Below are 26,458 nucleotides of genomic sequence, written 5' to 3' on the forward strand. Positions count from 1 at the left end.
TAAAATGTGGGATCCCTACCCGGATTTGTATGGATAATCGGGGTTATGGTTAAAAGATGAAGATCATGATAAAAGGACAAGCTAAAAGTACATGGGCAACGGTTTCCACTACACCCGCACCGCAAGGGCATAGGCGCTCCGCAAAAGGAATCTTATGGTATCTGCCATCTAGGAGAGCTGACGGAAGTACATTAAGCTTAGCCAGCATAAGTGCCTTTCTGAAACTGCGGCTAGGTTGAGAAAGAGATCCTTGTTAATGCCTTCTCCCACAACAACAATATCCCTAGGAGCCAATCAGCATGAAAGGGAAGACTGATGTTAGCTGATGCGAAGAGTCTTCTCAGTGGCTGACTCACCTCCATTCACTCTGATTGGCTCCAATCAGCAGGAAAGGACGAGGGAGCATGTTAGAAGACTCTTCTCGGTGGCTAACACACTCCCCTTTCATGCTGATTGGCTTATAGGATGCTGAAAACATAGGATGCCTGCTGGTACCCTGCTCCCCAAAAAGTAAAGGATCTAAGACCCCCGAGACTCTGGACGACTACATCCCTGTTACTCTCCCTGCTTACCATTTCCCTCAACTAAAAAGAGGGGAGTGGGCAGCGGTGACTTGGAAAGGAGGAGGGATCGCCCTGAAGGAAGGAATCCCTAGCAGCAGCGACACTGACTTATGTCTGCTGCATTAAGCACCTCTTTAAGGGTCCCCTACCGGGAGCGATTCGCCGAGGGACCCGCTCCGTTCTTGTCCCCGCCTCTCTATCTCTCGGGAGGCTCGCAGGAGAGAAGGTGTCTCCTTTCATCTCTCCCTCTTCCCTCCACCTCCGACCAGCAGGGGGCGCTGCCTGAGGATCGACCATTTCGCGTTCGCGGCCCATCTCGCTCGCCCAGGCTCAGATTCGGGTCCGGGCCTAGCCTTTTTTTCCCTCCCCCGTAGGAGCGGGACGGGCGTCGGGTCGGTGGCCATGGAGATCGGCACCGAGATCAGCCGCAAGATCCGGGTGAGAGAGATGGGGGCGCTCAGGAAAGGCAGCCCGGCGCAGGGAGAGTCAGGCAGGATAAAAGGATTCCCTTCTTCCCTTCCCCCCCTCCAACATCTCAACCGCTCCTCTTCCGTGGTGGGCCCAGACCTGCCCGCCGCCTCACCATTTTAACTAGCAACCGTATAGCGGGATTTGGAAGCCCTTTTCCCCAAAACTGGCCGCAGTGAAGAGGCTTCCCTGTGGCTGCCAATAATGAGTTCAGTCGCCCTCCACGACGCCCTTCAATCCATAGAAATAATAGACGCCTCCAGCCCCGGAACGCTGGGTGGCCCACAAAACAAACCTCAAGCTTGTAAGGCGGTCTGTTTCTCTGGTCGCATATTCTGAAGCTTGTAGGACAGGGGTTCTGGAAAAGCTTGCTTGTATCTACCTGGGCAAATATCCCCACACTCGTAGGGCAGGAAGCTGTGGAAAGACTTGATTCTGTCTATCTGGACAGATATCCCCAGGCTTGTAGGGTAGGATACTATGGAAATCCATCTGTCTTCTCAATTGCTCACCTTTCCGTAAGTTCAAAAAAGCTAGAATTTTGTACCTAATTATCTTATTTTCATATAGCTTCCTCGCTTCCCAGCTCCATGTTTCTATAGAGCAGGCACCCTTACACATTTTGCACAGCCGGTAAAAACAACTAAGAGTTATTGGGCACCTTAAAGACCAACACTTTTGTTATGGCTTTTGAAGATCAGACCATGGTACATCAGATCTACAAAAGCTTGTTAGCATTTTAAGGTGCGACAAGATTCTTCACTGGTTTGCAGCAAAGGACTAGCACAGTCTGTAAATTGTTTTGCAGTTAGTATAATGTGATTAGAAAGTGTTGGACTAGGGCCTGGGAGACCCAGGTTCAAATTCCACACAAAGCCATAAAGACCACTGTTGCTACCTCTCAGCCTGACATACCTTACAGGGCTATTTTGAGGGTAAAAAGGGCAGGGGAGAACTATGTAAATACTACCTGAGGTCCTTGCATGAGAGATGAGGTATAAATATTAAGAGTGTATCCAATGCTGTCTATTTGCTGACAGAAAGAATTTGATAGCAGAATGGAGTGTTTTGGTGATTTTCCCCTCCCCCCCAGAAGCTTCTATGCCCTCTTCCCATCTGCTTCAGAAGGTTGGGGAATCTATGAGCAGATTTGGAAAGAGGGGTGAGGTGGAATAGCTGAAAATTGCCTTTCCTCTGTTCTGCTGACAGTTTCCTTCCATCTGTGGACAGATAACATTGGATAACACCTGTAATAAATAAAATAAATATTTCTAAACCAGACATTGTAGGAAAGGGAGTGTTGATTTATTTTTTTTGGAATAACTTCTTTAGTTCACATGCAGCTCTGTAGAAATCTACAGAATGGACCAACTTGACTTCTAGTCAGTTAATGTAGAGTTTTGTTGTTTTTTGTCTTATGCAACAACAATGCTGCAATGACTGGAGAGGAAACAACCAAATTTTCCTGAATAACCTGGCATAATTTTTTTTACTACGTAGTTCCTAAGTGTAGGACTGCTGTCTCAGGGCCTGGATGTGGCAGCCTATCACCATAGAAACCCATAGAGCATAGGCAGAAAGTCACCAAGAACACAGTCCAATGCCTCAGAAACCCACAAGTCTCGTATAACTCAGTTCCATAATGCAGAATCCCTTATGTCTATTTGCAGAAGAAATTGTGAAAACTTGCAGTGCTGCAGCTGAAGTGTACCAAATATGTAACTATTAGAGGAAGAAATATTTCATAGAACGCTAGATCTTTTTATCTTCTTAGCCTAAGCAGTGGTTTAAAAATGTACAAATGCCAAGGGAAAGTGTCAGTATTCTATACATTCTCAAATATTTATTTTGGCGTGTATATTAGGCTTGTGTGACTGCCTTGTAAAAATGTCTTGCTGTGTAAGGATAGATTGATTTTAAATCATGAATTTTAATCCACCATGAAAAAGACTAATTTAATTGATTTAAATCAAGTTTCTCAATGCTTTTAGGGTGACTTATCTAGAAAGTGGGATAAAAATATTTTAAAATAAATAATGCTGGAATTCATGTATTTCCTGAACAATCATGGAAACTAACAGTCTGCCATAATCAAACATATTGATTTACAACTAAACGGAGCCTTTACTGTACATCTATATCCTGCTTTTTTCTTCCATCATGGAATTCAAGGTACCATAAATAAATACATATCCAGAACTTTCTAGAAACAAGGATTGATAGTTACTTGGCAAAACAGTGTTTTTCGTGGAATAGAAGTAAATGTTCATGCTGTTTAGTCGGTAGCGTTTCAAATATCCATGATAAATGCAGTACATGATGTTGTGTCATGCTTGTCTTCAGAAGGTAGCTGTTTTCTCCCAAGGTTCTTTCCCTAAAGCAGCCTTTAACTCTGTGTTTGTTAGAAAGTCATGAACCAGTTTTAAGAGGTTATAAGTATCAACTTTAACAGGTTCATTTGTATTCAGATAGTATATTATAAACTGATATTTTAAAAAAGTCTGATTTAACAATCCAATTTTGATAAAATATCCAATTAAAAACTATTTTATCCATGTTACATAAAGCAGACTGTCTGTGTTTCTTAACTATAAGGATGCTCACAGAACAAGTACACTCAGCCGCTTATTCTTTATTTTACAACATGTTTGCCATGTGCCCAATTGTAGAGGAGGGCAGGGCGCCTTCACCTTTATTAGTTGCTTACAATCAATGGGACACTTCCTCATAAGGATGCTTTGAGGCATAGATCTCCATGAAAGCTATTCTAAAGCTAAATTACATCCCTTGTTTTTTATAATTCATTTGGTAAGTTTTGACATAACCATGAACTTATGTTAATACCTTGTGTTTAGATGATAAGAATATGTTCCATTGGCCCACCTGTGGCACAAGAAGAAATATATTGGACCTCCATAGCTCCTCTTACCTGCTGTAACTCAATTTGAGCTAATGCAACTGAAACAACTGCATATTGTTTCCCTTTTTACTTGTGTCTCCATTTCCTTCCCCGTTCTTTGTGTTGAATTTGACTGCAAGATCCTCAGGGCAGGGACTTTTGGAAAGTGCCATGAATGCTGATGGCATTATCAATTAATAATGTTTTGCTACCATTTGCATCAAGCAAAGACAAACTCATTTAAACCATCGTTTTAAGTTTGAGACTTCTAGAGCAGCTCCTGAATGTCTTTTCTTTGAAACGGTGCAATTTTAAATGGCTTTTCTTCTGTTCTTCATGTAGAGTGCTATAAAAGGGAAGCTACAGGAACTGGGAGCATATGTGGGTAAGATTTATAGTAACTTTAGTTGTTGTAAAAAATATAAAATGGTCTTAATGGCCCCACTATGTATGCTTGCTCAGAAGAAAGCCCCTTTGTGATTAGTGGAGCTGGTCCCCTATATAAATGGGCATAGGACTGCAGATCTAGCTTGGGGTTATCCTCTTACATGTATACATGAAGACTGTGTACCACTTGTCTGTATTAGCAAGTCCTGTGTTCTGAAATGTATCCTATAATGGCTTGTAGTGTAAGCAGGTACAGCATTTCCCATCACTTCATCTCCACCTGGGAAAAATAGCACCCATTGACTTTCTGCCTGTTGCACAGTTGTTAAAGGCATTAACCAGAATTGGAGAGCCTGTGGCCCTCCAGATGTTGTTGGACTCCTGCTTTCATCATTCCCAGCCAGCATGGCCAATAGTGAGGGATTATGAAAGTTGTAGTCCAGCAACGTCTGGAAGACCACAGGTTCCCCACCTCTTGGCATTGGTCCATCACCATCTCTCAGTCTAACCTATCCTACATTGTAGTCATAAGGACACTGGGGAAGGCAATCATGTCACCTTGGTGGGAGGGTGGGTTTTTAAAAAAATCTGATAAATAAGGATGCTCTCCGTTACATGTCTCTTTCCCTACATATGTGAAAAAAACCTGAGAATTTGGGTGTAACTCTTTATGTTTTGTTTTTAATTGTAAAGTGCTTAGTTGCAGATACTATCAAATAATAAAGGGCAAACCCTGCAACTGAGATAAGATGCATCACATATTTCTTCATATGTGGTTCCCCTTACTGGAGGGCATTCAGAACAAAATAAGGAAATAAAAAGGAAATTCCCTACCACACACTTACTCTGTATTCCCAAACAAGTTATATTGGGAAAAAGGAAAATGGGAGGAAGACCATTCTTCAGCTGCATTCCTATTTGGGAGTAAGCACCACTGAATGCTGTGGACTTATTTCCAAGTAAAACATGCATAGAATTGTGCTGCAGAACCTTTTGTCATCAGGATTGCTGTTTGCAACCAGCAACAACTATGTTCTAATATCCCATTCCCAAACAGTACCCTAATATTAGCACATTAAATATAAACTTGGGAGTCTAATAATGGGAAATAGCCAAAATATGTGGCTTCAGAGCAATCTCTGGTCCATGCTGTCTGCGTAGGATAGATTGTGCCTGTATAATTATTTTATTTCTTTTCTTGTTCAGGGCATAGGGTAGTCTGAAAGCACGTCCTTTTTATGAATTCTGTGCAAGGCAACCTTCTGTAGATGCTGTTTTTCTCATTGCTACATCCTGTGATAGGAGAATCTCCACCTAGTAAACTTCTGCTTGCCTCAAGGTTCTAGAAGGAACAGAAGCTTTGTCTCTTATAATATATACCTAATAAATATACTGTACACTCATCTGATATGATTATAGAAAACATGGGAAGATACTCTGATTTGCCTTTTGATTTATTTTGCATTGTAAATGTGACTCTTAGTACTTAAACTGTATGGTTGCCCTTAAAACATAACACCCAAATGTATTTTCCCATCTTTAAATCAGATGAAGAGCTCCCTGATTATATCATGGTCATGGTGGCCAACAAGAAGAGCCAGGAGCAGATGACTGAGGACCTTTCCCTCTTTCTAGGAAACAACACTGTGAGATTCACTGTATGGTAGGTTTGTCATCGCTCTAATTCTGTAAACTTGAGCTCTTTGGTAGTCTGATTCTGAAACTATCTCCACATGACTGCTTAGGACAGGACATGTGAATACTCTGCACCAGTTTACCATTGCAAAGTGAAGGCATCCCAGGCAGATGCACTCATGGAAATAGCCAGGACTGGGTATTCATCTTATTTTTCAGATGCTGAACAGGTGTGTTGTGGCATAATGACTGGTTTCAATCCACAGAAGGAGAAATACTATGGTTTGGACATCACCTTTTTCCTGAATTTGAATGGAAAACCTGATATGTTATAGAATTACTGTTATAGTTCTAAGTACTGTCTTCTTATGGTTGGCTTTTAAGTGAGTTGTCAAATGAGATATAACATCCAGCTTGATGTTGCTGGGAGGAAAAGTCAGTAATGTAAAGGCTCTCCTGGTTAGTTTCCCCATCCACTCTCTTTTTTGGATGCTGTGATGAACTTGTTATGTGCATCTACTCTCATTACATGCAATGCACATACAATTAATGTCTCTTTTTCCTTCTTCCTTTTCTTCTAATTTTGCAGTAAAATGCTGGACCCCAAGCACAAAAAAATCTATGTGGAAATGCTTTTAGATATTGATAAATCAAGGATCAGAGAAAATGATCAAAGTTGTTTTTGATTCTTTTTATTACTTTGGGTGGTATGTTGACTTGAGAGTTGGTGATCTGTCCATATTGAACCAGCAAGCTTTGTGACGGAGCAACATTTTGAATTTGGGTTTCTAGCGTTCCAGTCCAGAATGCTACGCTGTGTCGTACTGGCTCCATGCAAATAAGTTGCATTAAGAAAATCCTTCTTCCCTATTCTTCATTTTATGACACTGGCCACTATAACAAAGTGGCAGATGCCTTCAGAAGCTTTATTTAAAACATAGATTTTTAGAGTAAAACATTTTTCTTATTTTTTCAGGCTTCATGGTGTGCTAGATAAGCTTCGGTCTGTAACTACAGGTAAGTAAAAGAAAGACCATCTTACGTCTTTGGAAATTAAATATCTACAGGAAGGGATAGTGTGCTTTATGTTCTCATGTATGTTTTAGACTTAAAATGCTGTACTTGTTGAGTGTAGTCAGGTAAGGGCGTAATTGCTATGATCTGTGAGAGAATTAGAATTTTAAGAGAAATTCTTATGCAAACAGGAGGAAATACTAGTTTGAAAGCCTATTTCCAAGGAGGTGTGCTGCTATTGAAATCTACAGTGGAATATATTTTGCAGTTGTGTTCAAGTACTTCATTGAAATTTGAGCTAAGATTGGGTATACTTGTCTCCCCAGAGCCCCCCAACCTAAAATCTTCTGAATCAAACATCTTTGAGAGCAGCCTGCCTTCTGTCAAAAGCACATCAAGTGGGAGTGAGGAGAGAAGTGGGGAGGAAATCCTACAGCCCCTCACAGTCTCAAGTTCTCGGCCAGAGAAGACTGACTCTCGAGTTTCAACTAGCTCCCAGGAACAGAGAGCTTCTGCCTCCCGGTAATGTTCTCACTTCTTAAGAGCTGGTAGATTTTTTATTCATTTACTTGTGCATTTCATTTATGTGTTGCTTTCTGCCAAGGCACCCAATGCTATTTATAGTGTTGAAATATTAAAATAAATGGTATAAATAGTAGTTAAGTTGTAAGTCAGGGAGTCCCTGGTTCAAATGTCTGCTCTGCCATGAACTCCCCTGGTAGCCTTCGATCAACCATTGTTTTTCTCAGATTCAGTTCAGACATAATGCCAAATCATAGTCTGGCACTTCCATACATGGAAGGGCCGCAGCTCAGTGCTAGAGCATCTGCTTTGCATGCAGAAGGTTCCAGGTTCAATCTCTGGCATCTCTAGTTAGGGCTGGGTGAGATTTCCTGCCTGAAATCTTGGAGAGCAGCTACCCTTCAGTGTAGATGGTACTGAGCTAGATGGACCAATGGTCTGACTCGGTATAAGGCAGTTTCCTATGTGCTCATAGGCGCCTTCCTTCCCTCTTGTGCTCTGACTCCTTCCCTCACAGTTCATCACTGCAGTCAAATGACGTTTGTGCAAACCATAGTTTGCCTACAAACCAGGATTGCAAACCATAGTTTGGATAGAGTTGGAGCCTTAGTGTGTGGGCTTGGTGTGTGGTTTGCCTCCAGATTGGAAGTAAGCACATCTTGCTGCAGTTTGCTGTTGTTGTGTTGACTTGTTGATGCTTTTTAAGCTTCCGCATTGGCAGGCCCTACCAATTATAAGACTGCCTCTCTTGATGTCCCAGACAGGCTGCTGTGTCATGGCTTAGCTCATGGTTTGATCAACTGTAGACTTAGATCTTCTACAAAAAGACGTATTTTGGAATGTTTACATCATCATGAGTTCATCAGCTTCCAAACAATGTATGCATTTATACAGGTAGTGTCCACCATATTTGGAAAAAACACTATTGGATCACTGTTTGATCATGCATTTGGAAGTGTACGGGGATACTATCTGGTCGCATGGGACCTTTAGTTTTAGTGTCATAAAAATGATCTCCGGCTTCATCGCTGTGCATTGAAGACGGGATAATTACTGTCCTTGCTTTCTTCAGCACATAATTTAAAACTGTAAAATCTTTTGAAAGCCTAAATAATGCTGTAGGTACTTCTGGGTTTGTGGGCAAAGAACTTGGGGGTGGTGGTTCTGGATTGTTTGTTTTTTCAATGTGCTAAGCAGAGTCAGGTTTTTCTTGGCTAATTCCTTGCTCAGTGACATAATGGTAAGAAAGTTTTAAATTGTTATGTGCCATCCAAAGTTAATTAGGTGGTTAGTTTCTCAACCATTGTCTGGCCTATGATTAGAGCTGCTAGAGCAGAGCATGTTTGTACTTCCCCACACGAAGTCTGTATTTGTTTGATTAATAATGTATCAGCTGCCTTATGTCTGCATCATAAACACATGATGCTTTGGAATCGCAACATGGCTAGAATTTTGTGTCTGCCTGATTGGACATCCTCTTGTGAATGGTACAGTTGTGACATTCTCATAAGGCATGAAGAGTTGTGCAAGTTCGTTGGTAAATATATCCTATAGCTTGTGCACAGGATCAAGTTTGTCTCTCTTGTTGATAGTTTGATGTTGAAGCCAAACATCAAATCTCAGGACTTTATTTATTCTTTTGAAGGAGACCAGTGACATTGTTCTCTGAAAGTCTTGAGGGCAACCTTTAACAACACAGTTTGTAAAGATCAGTGATATGGGCTTTCCAGAAAAAATAATTATTTTGAATTAGAAAAGGTTGAGTAACTTGCATAGGGTAATTTGCATCAGCAAATATTCTGATGCCCTGATTAACTTAGCATGTTTATTTTACTTATATTTAGTAAAAAAATTAAAAACTTTGAAATTGCCATGGCAGTTGGTATCAATTTATTGTTACTAATGAAGTTAAGAAATGAAACATTTTCCACTGAAAAGTAAAGCACTAGAAAAAATGCAAAAACTTACTTTGAAAAATTCTCTCTCACCCACAAACACATACACACATTATCAATGGCAAAGATCTTAACAGAGAATAATGGTCAGCTATAGATCCTTGAAAGGGAGGTGTCATTAGGTCTGACCACCTGCTTAGGTGGGGGTGCTAGTTCCTTGCAAATGTTTGCAGATGCAGATACCAGCAAATCAGATTAGTAAGTTCTGTGCAAATGTTTGCAGATGCAGATACCAACAAATCAGATTAATAAATTCTGTGCAAAATCAAAGCAGAGGTGAAAAAACAGTTTTCCTTGTCACAAGGAAGGTTCTAAGTGGGGAAAAAAGTTTAAACAACTCTGGTCGGAAAAGGTTTTTTTGGATGAAACCATGGGATAATGTTGACCCCAATACAGTTTATTGTGGTGTTAAGGAAGTGAATGATTTGTCTATTATGAAAATAGACAAAAAAGAATGTTCATCCCTTTTCCTTACAAAATAGACAAAACAGGTTCTTTTGTGGGGTCACTTTGACCTCTAGTATCTTATGTGCATGACTTTTTTTTGTCTTTCTCAGTCATTCCAGGAGGATTAGAATTGCCCTCAAAACTGTAAAAGAAAAAACATAGATTTTTCACTAAATTTAGGAGTGGTGGAGTTGGCCATATGGCAATTCAAACCTCATCATGGTTGAAGATTACCAGGAACATGGAATTGTGAAAAACTGCCCAAAAATGTGTGATTCTACCCCCTACCCCACCCCATTGTGTTTGATCCCCATCTGTCAATGGAGGGTTAAAGCAAAGGGTTTGTGTTTTTTTTACATGAAGTTAACTTAATATTCTCTCTTCTCACGCAGGCAGTCTCACCAAGATGGCTCCCCATCCCTCTTGATGTCAACTGTGAAACCTCTGAGGGAGCTGTCACCTTTGGAAGCTGTGATCGACATTAAGCCTGAACCAGATGATCTCATTGATGAAGACCTCAGTTTTGTGCAGGAGAATCGGTTGCCCCGGAAGAAGCCACTCGTAACGGTAACTTATGGCTCCTCCCGCCCATCTGCCGAAATCTACCGCCCGCCAGCTAGTAGAGGCGCTGAAGGCAACATGCACTTGCAGAGATTGCCACAACAGAGTAACCTACAGACTGGCAAACAGCTTGATGTACAGGGTGGCAGGTCACTGGAAACCATCCAGCTCTGCGATCCAGACGTGTTTGGCAACTTGGCTGAGAGTTACAGGCCCACTGCCAAAGGGAATGCTGATAAAATTAGCAGTGAGGTAAGTATGTAAGCCCCAGCTATGCCAGTAATTTAACATGTACTCAACAAACGCAGGTCACCATGGACACCTGGAGTCCCCTGTTCTAAACATAGCAACAGCGGTCAAAAATATCTCACATGTGGCATCCAAACTTTGTGGCATCCAGGCTCTAGTTGCTTTAGTGAAAAATATGTGTGGTTGTATGTGTGATGTTAGCCTTAAACAGGGTAAGTAGCAGTTGTAACTCTGATCTTTAGCCCATTGGCATAGTTATTTATTTATTATTATTTATTTATTAAATTTATATCTTCCCCTTCCTCCCAGGGCAGCAAACAGCAAGCGATAAAACAAAACAAAGTCTTAAAAACAATTCCAATGTAAATGCAGACTAGCTGGGGATTTGTGTAAGTGTTCTATAAAACTCCAGCTCTCCAAGGCATGGTCATTGGTTAATACTAAATCAGAGGATTTCAAGCTTTTTGTCTTCAGGGAGCTCTTCCCACATTGATGTATCTGCCTTGAAACTCCGTAGTGTTGTAGAGGATTCTGGAGTATGATCTAGGGGTACACATTCACTTACCAGAGACCCAGTGTGGTATAGTGGTTAGAATTTGAACAAAGGCCTTTGGACCCAGGTCAAATCCCCACCCATATATGAAGCTCACTGGGTGAGTTTAGTCTCTGTCTCTCAGCCTAACCTACCTCACAGGGTTGTTGTGAGGATAAAATGGAAGGAACCCAGCATACCACCTCAGTGCCTTGGAGAGGGTGGGATAATAAATGTCATAAATAGATAGGCACAGTTTGCTGCTCTGTATGAACGGAGAACATGTCCCAGGACACACCCAATGCTCTCTCGAGCTGGTTGTTGCAGGAAGATTGGCATTGATGGCAAGCTGTCATTCAGAGAAGCTTGACTGCTTTTACTGACCTTCATTGAGCAACCCTGAATGCTTTCAAGGGAGAGTTCATCAGAACAGGGTTTGAAAACAGTTGTACTAAACTGAACTTGACAGTAAAAGCTACTATCTTGTTTATCTGGCCACTGTTCTTAGAATCCTGCTTGCCTTGATATTTAGATTGTATAAATCCTGGTTTCCAAATCCCTGAATATTCTAGAGTTCATCACAGAGACAGCCTGTGATCATTCCCTTCATTAGCTCCTGGTTTTTCATAAAGCAAAACACACTGTAAGAAAAGCAGCAGGATGAATGGATATTTGGTTTCAGCACTGATTTGTCCCATATTCTGATTGAATCTGTTCTTTTTGCCAGTTGTTCCCTCGAGTCATTGCTGCTCTCCTTCCCTCCACCCCCCTCCATTTCCCAAATATTTTACAAGAGGAAATAAGCATTATTATTCCTGTTTGGGTCTACTGTGGAAGAACAGTGGATAGGTGAAAACCCAAGAAGATAATTTGGAATGTATGTAGCTTTTAAAATTTGGTTTCAGTTTGGAATCCCTACTTAGGAGGAAGTCTTTGGTTCACGTCAGGAATGGTGAACCTGAAGCTTGGGGGCCAAATGTGGCCCTTCAGACCTCTCCCCATCTGGCCGTCAAGACTTTCACCAGGCCACTCCCAAGGTCACATCCCTCACTGGCCCTCCTTGAGCATTTTACTTGGCTGGAATGGATGCTTCCCTGGATAGAGAGGGGTATGTGAGCATATGTAGAAACTAGTTTCCTGTATGAAAGTAAAATCTTCATTTTTTTGCGGTGCCAGCTTTTGCCTCTGGCCCCACCCACCCATAGCATGTGACTGTTGGAAGATAGCCTAGAAGAGAAAGTGGCCCTAAGTCTGAAAAAGATTCTACAACCCTGGCCTAAGTCGTCACAGCCCATAGCCCCAAATGAGGAAGAGCCTTAGCACATGTAACCTGTGTCTGGGAGTTTTGAGATTGATGAGGGCGAACAGACAGACACTCCCAGACAATACGGTAGCATATATGCCTATAGGTATTTATTATTAGTTAGATTTGTTAGATACCTCACAAAACAAGTTCTCTAGGCATTGTACAACATCAATTAAAAACATTAGAATAATGCAATTTAGAAAATCCACAGTGAATCTTAAAATCTAACCCAGCAAGAAACCCAATAATATAAACTACAAAATATATAGGAGGTAAAATAATGAGCAAATACAGGAGTTACAACTACCAATTATAGCACAGCAAATAAAATAGCAAGATCTTAAAAGGCCTGGGAGAACAAAACAAGTCTTAGCTTGGTGGCAAAAGGATGACTGGAGATGGAGGCACTTCAGATGGAGAGAGCACATGGGAAGGCCTGCATAGATGACCTTAAGGTATGAGCAGGTGGTGCTGGTGATCCTGCTGGTAAGCAGGACTGACGATCCTGAGTGAGGAACTCATTCTGTTTTGGATAGGGTTACAGTCCCAGAAGCAGCAGGATCACAGTTTGGGTATGCTCCTAGATCTTGTCCCAGCTCTTGGATGCACAAGAGACAGCAGTGCCCAGGCCTGCCTTTTACCAACTCATTTTGATGCACCAGCTGTGCTCTTTCCAGGAGAAATCAGATCTAGCGTGGTCATTTCCAGTCACATCTTGCACAAGGCTTAGGTTCTAAAATCCACATAAGAAAATCATGTATAGTCAAAATTACCCTTGAAAATCCCATAAATCGCCTGTAAAGTACATTACGAAAAATACATATCTTTAAACACTAGAATCACACTCAGTGCAGTGAGATGCTCACACTGTGAGAGGCACGTGAGAACTGAAACCGACTGAGGGAGCAGCAGATTCGCGCCTTCCATCTCACGCTCACTCCGGGGCATGTGCTCATTCTATCTGTCTATCTATGTTAAATTTCTATACCGCCCGACTAGCATAGCTCTCTGGGCAGTGTACAACAGAGAAATAATACAACAAAGAAATATAAATATACACAGTATATAAGTAGCCAAACAATAATAATAAACAACAAACTAATGAAAACATCTCAATAAATATACAATTAAGCAATCCCCACACACTTCACAACAGTGTTTAACAAAAATATGCTGTAGTCCAAATAACAGCAAAAATGAATCTCCAAAATTAAATCTTGACCCCAAAAACAACTAAAAAACAACTAACCCCAGTAGTCTATAGACATCCCGAGCAGCAGGTTCACGCGCACATACACACACACACGGTCTCTGGCCCCTTCAGCAGTTGCTGTTTTTGTAGCTGGAGAGAGACAGGGCCCCATCCTTCCAGGCCAGGTGGAAATTAGCCAGAAATGCAGGGAGCAGGTCTTGCAGAAACTCACACAGGTAGATGGTCTCTGGCCCCTTCAGCAGTTGCTGCTTTTGTAGCTGGAGAGGAACAGGGCCCCACCCCTCCAGGCCAGGTGGAAATTAGCCAGAAATGCAGGGAGCAGGTCTTGCAGAAACTCACACAGGTAGATGGTCATTGAATGGGATGGCGGGTGGAATCGCCCTCACTATTTATTTATTTATTTATTTGCCGAGCACATATTGTTGAATTTGCACAAGTTAAATGCCTGTATGACACGACTCCACTCTATGTGCTTTGTATGGGGCTGCCTTGCAAGACGGTCCAGAAATGTCAAGGGATTTAGAATGCTGCAGCCAGAGTTCTTTCTGGGGTCAGCAGGATGGACCATTTTATATCAATTTTGTGCAAGCTTCATTGGCTACAAATTTGTTTCCAGGATCAATTCGAGGCACTGGAATTGCATGAGATCTCCGTTCAGTTTCTGAGGCCCTTCTTATTGTCCTCTCATCAACAGAGATGAGACAAGTAGTTGGTGTAGATGTAGCACCAAAATTATGGATTAGCCCCCCAAAAGAGGTTCACCTGTCCCCCCTCTTTTAAGCATGCACTTAAAAAATGTTTTATTCCTGTGGGCCATTTTTAGTGAGGGCCTACAGACAATGTCTGCTATCTGCTGGGATGTTTTGTTGCTACTGGTTGTTGTTGTTTTAAGACTGTATTTTACCCTGTTTTGCTGTTGTATCTTCTGAACTTTGTATTCCACCTTGAATGATGTGGAGCAGCAGGATATAAATATTTAAATGAATAAATAATAAAGTACTTGCTCATATTTGTCCGTTGGTACACACGACTCTCCCTTCCCCATTGTCTCTTCCTTTGTCAAAATTTTGTAAACTCTTAGAAACATTTTTTTTTAAAAAAAGTGTCTCTCCATACACTGATGGTGGCATTTTACATGGGACTGCTACGGAAATGTGGCAGCCTTGCAACTGCATCCCCAGGATGGTGGCGGTTTCAATCTATTGTTTATTTTGGAGGGCGTGGCACTCCATGATTAAGTCTTCTTGCTGGTGGCATCCCAGGGACCAAAGACCAGCACTGTTTTCTTCCAAAGTATCAAAACAAGTCACCAAGAATACGTTTCACATGTCCTTCCCAGCAAATTTTTACTCTTTAACAGTTGGTCATACAAAACTGAGATCCTTACTCTGGACCTGCTCTCGACATTCACATCTAACTAATCTCTCCTTTCTGTGGTCTGTCATGATATTAGTTACTGCTTCCTTTCCTCTTTCTGTTGTGTTTTATAGCATCTGCACTTGCCCACTGGGTAACAGGATAATTTGTGTAATCACATTATTCGGTTCATGAGTTTATATTTGGTATCAATTAGTGAAGTGGTTGGGGGTATAAAAAGGATTGTTTAAGATGGCTCTGCATACTGTATTTCACACTAAATGTGATAACGAGCCGAACCCAGATTCTAAAAATCTGTTTGGTTTCTTTACAAGGCAAGCTTTTAGCCCTCCTGGTTGTGAATATACTAGTGTGTGTGTACACTCAAGAATGATGTGCCGTATAACCTCCATTATTCAGTGAGGAGGAGTCTCTTTATAGTGCATGAATTTCTGGCCTTTCATCCTAATCTAGCCAGGCTCCCCTTCGTACATATTCACAAACATACATTCTCTGTCCTGCCCCTCCCTAGCCTTTATTATTTATACACATACACACACTTTAACTGAGTACATATAAAACATTTTGTCTACAGTTCTACAATGCAGGGGAACTGCCAACATTCTACAATAATGTAGGTGAACTGTTTAATTCAAAAGTAAAACAAGTAAATCTGCACAAACTGTATCCCAGTGTCCATAATTCTTGGCAAATAATTTGAGAGTTTGGATTTTTTTTAAAAAAAAATGCAAGCTGTCTTGAAATAGGTGATTACTTTTGTTGTTGTTGTTTGTGATTCGTTTTTTAAGCTGTGTCCTGCGTACATCCTCTATCCAGCCTCCATTACTGAGGGCCAGTGCAGTGGATTTGCTCATTGGACAACCATAGTGATACTCTGCCTTCCCTACTTCACAGGACTATTGTGAAGATAAAATGGAGAAACCACTCGCGTGCTGCTTTGAACTCCTTGGGGGAAAGGCAGGATTCAAATGTGATAAATAACTGTTGAAAGCTGATCCCAATTGTCCTGAGTGCTAAGAACCTCTTATTACAGTGGGATCTACAGGTTATCTTGAAAGTGGGGTGGGGCGGGGCAGGGCGGGGGGGCTGTAAAGAGCTTCTGCTATGGGGCGGTATATAAATATAATAAATAATAATAATAAAATAAATAAATGAAAGAGGAGAGGAGAACAAACAAAACCAAGTTCAACCTCCCAAGAAAAAGTCTGCGGAACATCTGCCATTGCCTTTAAGTATGAGGTGGGGAATTGGACTAATTGCTCCACTGGGAACTGTCCAACTCTCTGATTCCAAAACAACCCTCTGAAGCAAAGACATGCTATGGTAGAAGGTGGCTTTGACTGGTACAGTAGAGTAAATATGGTGATTGGGAACTAATGCCTGAATGCTGAGTAGTACTTGTGGATCTGGGTATTGTTTCTGGATTTTAACAGCTTGTTCAGGAAGAACAAGTCAACGCTGTTAAGTAGAATAAATGTTGCACTCTAGGAAACATCTTGTTTCTCCAAAGATTAAGTATACACTTGTTCATGGCTTCTGTGCATGATGCTTTACACATATGGAATTCAGCACAGGAAAACCACAGAGGGAGGCAGGAGCAAGCAGGGGAATAACAGATGATTCTGTACCTTCAGCTGTACCTTCTTAGGTTCAGTTACAGGCTTAGTTAACTGTGGAGCATGGAAAATAGGTGTCTTTTTTACTCTGAGAGAAACAGACTCATTTCGTGAACTTAAAAGCAAAGTCAATAATAGTTAAGGTGTCCTGGAAATATCTGTATTAAAGGGCAGAATATACATTTCAAATAAAAATATGTGAAATTATCCTTTTGCTTACAGGAAGAAAATTTGAGGAAGAGGAAACTCCCCATTGTAAGCTCCATAGTCCGAGTGAAACAGTTCAGCAATGATGGGGAGGAGGAGGAGGAGGAGGAGGAGGAGGAAGATGATGGGCTCCGACTGGGAGGCATTTCCAGCAGCGTCTCTGTGCCGGCAAAACCTGAAAGAAGGTATCTAAAAATTGCGAGTTTTAAATTAATACTGTGATTTTTACAAGAGGACAAAGTAAGCATTAAAATAGATTATCCTGAGTTCCTGTAGAGAAACTAGCGCTAAAGTGGTAAATTAGGAGCTTAAACCTATTTTCACATAGATGTGCTGTCAAGAATGCCTGGTTTGTAAGGTTGTTAAATAAAGTGGTTCTGTGGCAAGGAACTGTGGGGGGAACATCTTGCCTGAATTAGGGCCTCTGGAAGGCCATGAGACTGTAGGTTCTCACAGCTGAACACAGTTAATTAGGCAGTGAATAAGAACACCTGCTTATCAGCCTGAGACTGATATCTCAAAGCCACAGGCCTGGGAAGGCTGGAGAACTGTGTGACAGGTGCGAAAGCTCTGAAGGACGTTTTCCGGTTGTTTTCCGGGTGCAATTCAAGGTGTTGGTTCTGACCTTTAAAACTCTATATGGTTCCAGCCCAGTCTATCTGAAGGAGCGCCTCCAACATCATCAGGGATGCCGCTCAACAAGATCAGCCTCAAAAGGCCTTCTCTCTATCCCACCAGTTAAAACAGCTAGACTGGTGAGGACTAGGGAGAGGGCTTTTTCAATTGTGGCCCCCACTTTGTGGAATTCCCTCCCAAATTATCTCCGCCATGCCCCCTCTAAGATGAGCTTCCGCCGGGCCTTGAAGACCTGGCTCTTCAGGCAGGCTTTTGGGGTGGGTTAGGTTTTATTATTGTTGTTGAGATTTTTAATGTTTTAATGTATTTGTATGTTTTTATTTTGTACGTCGCCCAGAGTGGCTGGACAACCAGCCAGATGGGGGACTAATAATTTAATAAATAAATAAATAAAATGTCATCATCAGAAAGCCCCCTGATTGGGTAATTAATTCCTGGTTGTTGCTAGACTTTCTTCCATAAAAATAGAACTAAGATTCTGGGTCCTTGGTGCTACCTGATGTTGGGGTTCCATCTTTCATCTGCTATCCAGGCTATACATCTGGGGAGATATGGAACCATGAAGTTACTCTGCTGGTTTTCCTATATTGTATAAGTATAGAATAGGCTAGATAGATGTGTTATTTTTGTCTGTGACTTGAACTCTGCCCTTTGTATTTTACCTAACCCTAGAGGTATTTGGTTTAAGGAATTAGTTTGCTGCTGTATTTTTGCACTTCTATTTATCCTAATAAAGCTACCTCTTATTTACCAGTGTGTATTCATTTCACAGGGAATTTGGTTCTGAATCCAACACCTTGGCCAATTAGCCACAGACTACCGTATAGTTGAGTATTTTGCCCTAAGGCTGCAAGACAAGCAGTGCGTTCTTGGCTCTTGTCTTTTGGAATCGTTGGCAGATCTAATTCTGGCACTTTGGGTTTCCCCTTGGTCCAGAGTGGGTGACCAGGTTTAAGGAGTGGTGGCAGTCTACCTACCTTGCAGGGTTGTTGTTGGTCTAACTCAGCCCTGGTAAGGGAGGCATGGGTTATGCCTGGCCAGATCAGTTGCCCTGGGCTTGGGAGTTGACCCCCCCATTGAGAATGTTGAGCATTCTTGTCAGTGCCTAAATTGTTTGTGGGTGTCAGGCCACATTGCAAGATCAGATAATGCCAAGCACCCAGGAAAATACATCAGCTATTATTATGGTTGCCATCTTGTTGCTTTGATTATTTAATACATGACTTTTACAGTCAATGATTGCTTGCTTTGCTCTTACAGAGGAGAAAATGGTCTCAAGTTCTGGCAGCCTGGGAGTGGTAATCTAGTAGGAACTGTTGACTGTTGTTGTAGGGTGAGCAAGCAGGGAAAGGAATGGTCATTGTTACTAGAAACAAATGGGAGGTGGCAGTGGAGGCAGGAGATGCCTCAGTGAGCATTGTGCAAATACAACATTGCTTATTGGCTCATCACTCCTGCTGAAGCCAGGAGGCCATGTGACTTGCATGCTTGAAGGTGACAGCTTGGGCATCCTGAGCTGTCTTACGACTGCTGTAAGACTGAGAATTCCACCTCGGCCACTCTGCAGTGTTGGCCAGCAGTTCCTACTAGGCCACTGCTGATCATAAGCTTAATTTTTCTCTGCAGAACTTCTGTTGGATTCAACAGTTATTTTGTCATTAAGTTAAGGGAGGGATATAGAAGATCAGGAGTACATTCATGTTGGCCTCTGTTGCCGCCACAGTAGAAGTTCCATTTCTGAAGTTGCTGGATGTATGGCAGGGCAGTCCAGCATATGCAAGGCTGCCCTCCATCTGGAGATGAATGCAAGGATGTCCACAAGGAGGAGAGTGATTTCAGTACAAAGATGTATGGCTGACAGAGTAGTACAGAAGGTGGCAGGGATGGCACAGCAGCTGATGAGAGGACAACTCTCCAAAAATTCTCATCTGTGCACCTCTTCACCATTTTATATATCCATAATGTCAAATAATAGACATACTTCACCATTTTATGTATCAGGTCAAATAAATTTCCTTGCTTGTATCTTTTTTTGTTTAATCTCTCCAGGCCTTCGCTGCCGCCTTCCAAACAGGCCAATAAGAATTTAATATTGAAAGCTATATCTGAAGCTCAGGAATCAGTTACAAAGACAACTAATTATGCTACAGGTAAATGACTTGTTTGGCAGGGATAACCAAGAAAAGTCACTACACTGAATGTGCAGTTAAAATGCAATTTACTATTGGAATAATGAGAATGACAAAAACAAATAACACAGAGTAAAGCATAAACAATACAAAACAATATAATATACAGCCGAAGTGATAATAATGGCAGAAACAAATAACATGTGAATAGAAGATGAGTAGAAGATGACAGTTACTGCAGAATATGGAACTGTTTCAGTACTTCTTCAGATATTCAAGATACTCAAATGTTAGCAACCAGCCTTGAAAGAAAAGGAAATGGACTGCCTTCAAGTCAATCCTGACTTATGGCGACCCAATGATTAGGGTTTTCATGGTAAGCGGTATTCAGAGGTGGTTTACCATTGCCTTCCTCTGAGGCTGAGAGGCAGTGACTGGCCCAGGGTCACCCAGTGAGCTTTGTGGCTGTGTGGAGATTTGAACCCTGGTCTCCCAAGTCGTAGTCCAACACTCTAACCACTATGCCACACTGGCTGTCTCAGCCAGCCTTGAGTTCCTCATAAACATCTTCACAGAAGAAAATGCAAATTGTATAAGTAGTCAGTGTCGTAGTTCACTAATCATCTTCTTGTGAGGATGGTATGTCCTCATATACAAAATGAGAACTTCTTATCAGGAGGGAAGCTAACCCTGCTCTCAAAGGATAGCAGGGATACATGATCTCCAAGCCCTGTTTAGTAAGTCCAAGCAATTCATGGTGTGTGGAGGCAAAATGATAAACTACAACATATCAGGAAGTTCTCTGCTATCACCTCTGGTGTGAATTGTGATGGTTTTCTATCCTACTAAAACTACAGGGGAGTCATTAACTTAGCAATGTTAGGATGTTTGTGTTATCTTCAGTTACTGTTGTTAGGAACACAGGAAGCTGCCTTATATTGAGACAGACTATTGGTCCATTTGGAGAGCCAGTATGGCATAGTGGTTAGAATGTTGGACTACAACCTGGGAGACCAGGGTTCAAATCCCCACATAGCCATGAAGCTCACTGGGTGACCTTGGGCCAGTGACTACCTCTCAGCCTCAGAGGAAGGCAATGGTAAAACCACCTGAATACCGCTTACCATGAAAACCCTATTCAAAGGGTCGCCATGAGTCAGGATCAGCTTGAAGGGAGTCCATCTCCATTTTTATTGGTCCATTTAGCTCAGTGTTGTCAACCCAGACTGGCAGCGGCCCTCCAGGTTGTCAGGCAGAATTCTTTTCCTGCCCTGCCTGAAGACCCCAGGGATTGAATTAGAGATCTGTTGTGAATTGTCACTGTTCTTATTTTGCACACATTTAAGTTTTAGCATAGGGTAAAACTTCAAGCATCTGATGAAGTGGACTTTAGTCTATTAAAGATTCTGTCACCATTATTTTTTTAAGGCCACTCCTTGTTGTTTCAGCTACAGTAGATTAATATCTACTAGCCATGATGGCTGTGCTCTGCCTACACAGACAGTATGCTTCCAAATACCAGTTGCTGGAAACTGTTGAAAGGGAGAGTGCTGTTTGCCCAGATTCTGCTTGTGGGCTTACCCTAGACATCTGGTTGGTCCCTGCAAGAACAGGATGCTCAACTAAATGGGCAACTGGCCTGATCCAGCAGGTTCTTGTGTTATTAATATGGCTACTTCTCTGGAAATCATTTTTGATGTGACACTGGAGATACCAGCCCCATGGATCAGTTTTCCTTGCAAGATTGCAAGCTGAATTGACACCAAATTTGTAGTCTGCTTGTAAGTGAGCAGAGTCCCACTTGTTAATAGAATATCTCCACAGGCTCTCGGACTGTATCTTTACCATAGACTAACAGCACAATCCCGTACATGTTTTTTGCACATTTATTGAGGCTTACTCCCAGGTAAGTGCGAGTTGCAGCCCACAGCTGGAAGCCGTAGTTGTGCGAGGGAGCTAGGAATACCCAGCACATATTTTTCCGTACTGTCACCAAATTACAATTAGCAGGATTCTTTGGGGGAACCTCAATGATTAAACTGGTATAAATCTGATTGTAAATTCTTTGTCCGGATTAAGTCTTTAAAATATTTCTGTATTTTATTTCTTGGATTTATATCTTCTCCCAGCCAAAGCTTCTCAAAAGCAACTTTCAGTTTAAAAGACTACACTACAATAGCAGAAACAACCTGTAAAAGAGAACATTTGAACCACACATTAACACACCAGCATTGTATTCATGCACAGCATCTGAAGTCCGTTGTAAGCTGTTGGCTATGGCAGGAAGAGCCTTCAGTTGACATCCCCCAAATTAAAAAAAAGGTCTGTGGGAAATGCTGGCAAATGTTCTTGACCCAGAGAATGTTCTTGTGTTAGCAACCAGATGGAAACAACAGTGAAGCGGGATGGCTTCTCATTTCTCTGTTCATCCTGGTATTGACTGCTTGCTGGCTAGGCAGTGTGCGAGCACAGTAGCTTAAAAGACTTTCTGAGACAAATCTCCTCCAAACCAACATATTCAAGTGAAAGCAGAAGTTTAGATGGTATGGGAGGCAAAACAGCACATTCGTGGATAGTAACCAGTTAATTAATTAATGTCTTAAATTAATTAATTTTGCCCCAGAAGTCAATCTGAAAGGCAAACTTTTATGTGATTAGAAACTTGCTGCTATTTTTGGCCTATTTTAGCTGGATTTTTAGAGGCTGCATTTAACTTTTGTGATAAAGGATCAGTAGACACTTGCTCTTTGCATAACAGCCTTGATGATTTGTCATTTATTTATTTATGGAAAGTCCCAGCAAAGCAGACGGTTCCCGTGGCTCCCAGGACCCGAACCTCCCAAGAGGAAACCTTTCTGGAAGTGATTCATGGCCAGAGCCGTCCATCCAGAGCAGACTCCCAGATACAAGAAGAAGAGCCGAAGGAACAAGCATTGGGGAGAGTTCCAGGTAACGCTGAATATGGTGCTCTCTTCCCAAGGAGACATTGATCCTGTTCTCCACCCTGAAAACTCGTGACAGGCTGCAGGCACATGGAATTCTGTAGTGGAGCCTTTTCTGGTGTAAACTGTTGCGTAGGAATCAGATTCTTGTGTATTCCTCCTCCAGTTCATCACTACAATGAGGGGTGAAAACACTGCACTTTTTAAATATGGTAACACTGTATCACACACACACGACCCATGTATGGAGGATTATAGTCATGGTGTCAAGGGGTTATACTTGTTGATTTCCATATGGGAAGCTAAGAATATAAGAAACACCCTCCCAAATTGGACCAAAGGCCCATCTAGTCCAGGATCTTGTTTCTCACAGTGGCCAGCTTGCTGCTTCTGGGAAGCCTACCAGCAGTGCATAGAGCCACCACCACCTGGCAACCGAAATGCAACGGCACTCATTGCCTCTGAACGGGAAGGTTCCAATTTCTGATTAGCTAACATGGCGTAGCCATCCCATTGGCCATTAGTGGACCTATCTATCCACCTTACATTTGACTAATCCCTTTTAAAAGCCATCTAAGATCATCTTGATTCTTAAGATATAAAAACCAGCTACAGCAATTAGGGAGTAGGGAGATGCATTCCATCTTCCACTAGGTAGAATCCAGGAGTAAGTATTGTCCAAATAGGTCCATAGAGGCAGAGGTAGAAATCTCCTAAGCATTGCACACATCCTCAGAATAAGCTAAATGTAAATGAATCACATGCCTTGTGGAAAGAAAAGCACTTCTTAAGAACAGAGTTAATGGAAGTGACTGCACATCTGTCTTTTAACTTGAATTGAACAGGCAGTAAAAGGCTTTTTTGTTCCTTATTTATTTTAGGAACCCAGCAAAGGCAGCTCTTTTCCCGTCTCCAGATTGAACCAGCCATCGAAGAAACATTACAAAAGACCCAAGGTTAGCTGTGATTGTTTAAGGAGAAAACAGGTTTTCCAATTGATGGTCAGAGATCTGTATATTTTAGGTTTAAAACAGTGGTTTTTCACTTTTACTAGGTTAACGTCCAAATCTTATTTTAACAAACTTAGGTACCTTCTGTATTTTGCTAATGGAAAAATATGAAATATGATGTTTGTTACAACATATTTGTCACCTGCTATTGCAGTATCAAGCCAAAACCAATCCTGTTACTATGTCTGATGTTGATGTGTTAATTTTGTGTTGAAGAAAGAAGCTAAAATTACTTTTATTTCAGGTTGTAGCAAACCATGGAGTAGTTTTAAAGATCCTCATTTGACTGAGGGGTCTGAAGCACAGATGCATTCAATTTTTTGCCCTGAAAGCCCTCTAGCCCACTGGGAACCTCTCCTGGGCAAGTCCTATCTAAATAAGCGGAATCAAGCAGACGAGTTCTTGGGCTGGCACCATTAATTTTAATGGGACTTGCAAAGGGGGAAATTCCTGATGGATTATGCCAAAGGCACCAACTCTGCCTACATTGTAAAAGCCATCTTGGTTCAAGCAACAAGTTTTATGATAGCTTTCTGAGCAATGTGGTGTGTAGTTAAGGAAAGCTTTTAATGAAGTCATGCAAACAGCTGTCTGGGGATTGCACACCCATCCGTTGCTGTGCTCACCTATTCTGCTTGTGCTTTCGCACAGTGCCACCATAGTACTTTGCCTTGTTTAATACCGTGCAGCGCTACTGCAGTTGTGTGCATGGTTCCTTGCTGTCATTCTTGTAGCCTTTAAAGGGCTGCTGGGCCAAAAGAGAGATCAGAGTGTATGACTTGCACAGGTGGCCGTTGTAGTGCAATCGGTCCTCAGGGGCTACTGATACCGTGCTGCAGGGGATAGTTTGCTAGTTTGACACTCACGTGGGCGAACTATGTGACTTGTGTTTATCCTCATTAAAGAGCTTCACACTTGTCCTTATGTTTGGGTTGCATCTGCATGATTTGAACACTTCTGCCACTTTCTCTGGCTTAGATTACTATGACGTGGAATCAGTGGTCCACACGGACACGAGATCATTTATCCTGAAGAAGCCCAAGCTGTCTGAGGAGATAATGGCACCCCAGAACCTGGAAGTCGGGAAGAGGGCCACAGAGGCCTTTCAGGCACTTTCAGGATGCCTCATACAGACAAGGTAAAAATGTCAAAGGTTCCTTGAAAATCTGTGAAAGGCTAAAGAAGCTCAGGCTAACTTTACAGAATCTAGCTGCCACTGTTGTGAGGTTGGGCACAACTGGATGTAGAGTGTTTTGGTCTTCAGTTGCATCAAAGAGAAGCATAGGGGTTGGGTGAACTGGGTATCTTAGCTTTGAAGATGCCATTGTTCCTTTTATAGAAGAGAGAGTCATGGGGAATTGTACCAGTTGCTCTCACTGACTTTTTAAAAAATCTGCCCTCAAACAGCTTATTAAGCCACAGCATTACTTTAGTCCAATAAACTGTTAGTATGTTGCAAGAAATCAATTAATTGAACCCAAAAGAGTGACCCACACAAGCAGTTGAGGGCAGGTGATTGTGCCATGTCTCTGCATTGGGTGCAATCAAATTATTTCCAGTCATTCCCAGTGCAGGAACACAGAAGGACTTCCTGTCCCAGAGGAGGCTGATTCTATTTGAGTCACTGCTTTTCTAATCAGAAGGCCCATCCAGAACAGTGACTCATGTGGGAGCACAATAAATAGGTTTCTTGTTCCTACAAGGTACAGTGATGGGCCACCAGTTTAGATGGCTTTAAACAGGAATTTTCTCATGGGAGAAAAAGGCTGTCAGTGCCTACCTGTCATGATAGCTGTGTGCTGTCTGCATGATCAGAGGCAGCATGCCTTTGAATACCAGTTTCTAAGGGACAACAGGTGGGAGAGGGCTATTGTTTTTACATCTTCCCATTGGACTCTGGTTGGCTGCTGTGAGAAAGAGGATGCAAATACAGCAGGACTCTCCTTACGTTCTCTCTTTACACAATCTAAAAGTGAGAGGGGAGCATCCCTTCCATTTTATCTCAGAAAAAAGTATGTGGTTTAGAGATAAGAACATATCTTTTGAAAAGTCCATTTTTGTTTAAGTGAAAAAGTTTCATAGATTCTCATGAAATGTGTGTGACTGTACTGTATTGCTAGCATCAATTACTATGCATTTAATCTTCTATCTCTTTCAGCAGATTTGACATTTCTTCTGTTTCCTTCTCTCATAGAGAGCTGCTTGTGCAGCCAGAGAAGCCTGCTAGTCCCAAATTCATAGTGACCTTGGACGGAGTCCCCAGCCCTCCAGGATACTTGTCTGATCAAGAGGAGGAAGAAATGAGTCTTATGGAAGGGGTACGGCCAGTTCCCCCCAAAGCAACAGCCAGCAAGGGATTAAGAAGCCTTCGTTCACAACAGATGCACATTATATCCAGACAGCTGGAAAGCACTGATGGTAACACTCTCATCTTCAGTGGATCAGCTCCTTTTGTTAGCTTGATTGCAAAACATCTTTATTTGCATTGCTTTATTTGGGCCACTCAAACTGAGGCAGGAATGCAGTGACTGAACTGCAGGCCAAATTCCCATGAAAGGTGGTTATTGTTGTTTTCAAACAGACCTCTCAGAATTGGGAAGAACACAGCTTTGAACTCAGCATAATTAGCAAACAGCATTTTTATTAAGAGGAGGCACCAGTTTGCATGTCTGGTTCAGGTGCCAAAAAGTTTTAGACCAACCTTCTATGAAGATTAGTTTTGATGGCGTTTGGAAGGTAAAGAAATTGTGATAAAGGTGGCCCTCTTTACAACTATGCAAAATGCAACCA

At 41.9% G+C, this 26,458-nt stretch overlaps 1 protein-coding gene across 2 annotated transcripts in view; it reads left to right on the forward strand.

Moving 5' to 3' along the window:
• Positions 1 to 818: 818 nt before the first annotated feature.
• Positions 819 to 26,458, forward strand: part of ZC3H14 (zinc finger CCCH-type containing 14) — a 31,069-nt gene continuing 5,429 nt past the window's right edge. Inside the window, exons 1-12 of one of the 2 annotated variants that reach the window (XM_061611910.1) lie at positions 819 to 1,001; positions 4,273 to 4,315; positions 5,866 to 5,980; positions 6,929 to 6,969; positions 7,293 to 7,488; positions 10,283 to 10,703; positions 16,967 to 17,136; positions 19,637 to 19,737; positions 22,510 to 22,665; positions 23,540 to 23,614; positions 24,647 to 24,806; positions 25,863 to 26,086. In XM_061611910.1, coding sequence (XP_061467894.1) covers positions 966 to 1,001; positions 4,273 to 4,315; positions 5,866 to 5,980; positions 6,929 to 6,969; positions 7,293 to 7,488; positions 10,283 to 10,703; positions 16,967 to 17,136; positions 19,637 to 19,737; positions 22,510 to 22,665; positions 23,540 to 23,614; positions 24,647 to 24,806; positions 25,863 to 26,086 — 1,738 coding nt within the window. In that variant the 5' untranslated portion in view covers positions 819 to 965. Of the gene's footprint in view, positions 1,002 to 1,032; positions 1,550 to 4,272; positions 4,316 to 5,865; positions 5,981 to 6,928; positions 6,970 to 7,292; positions 7,489 to 10,282; positions 10,704 to 16,966; positions 17,137 to 19,636; positions 19,738 to 22,509; positions 22,666 to 23,539; positions 23,615 to 24,646; positions 24,807 to 25,862; positions 26,087 to 26,458 lie in introns of those variants that run through there. The other variant, XM_061611911.1, reaches the window with a different exon arrangement.

This window comes from Rhineura floridana, chromosome 2 (genome assembly GCF_030035675.1).
Source record: "Rhineura floridana isolate rRhiFlo1 chromosome 2, rRhiFlo1.hap2, whole genome shotgun sequence".
Classification (NCBI taxonomy): Eukaryota; Metazoa; Chordata; class Lepidosauria; order Squamata; family Rhineuridae; genus Rhineura; species Rhineura floridana.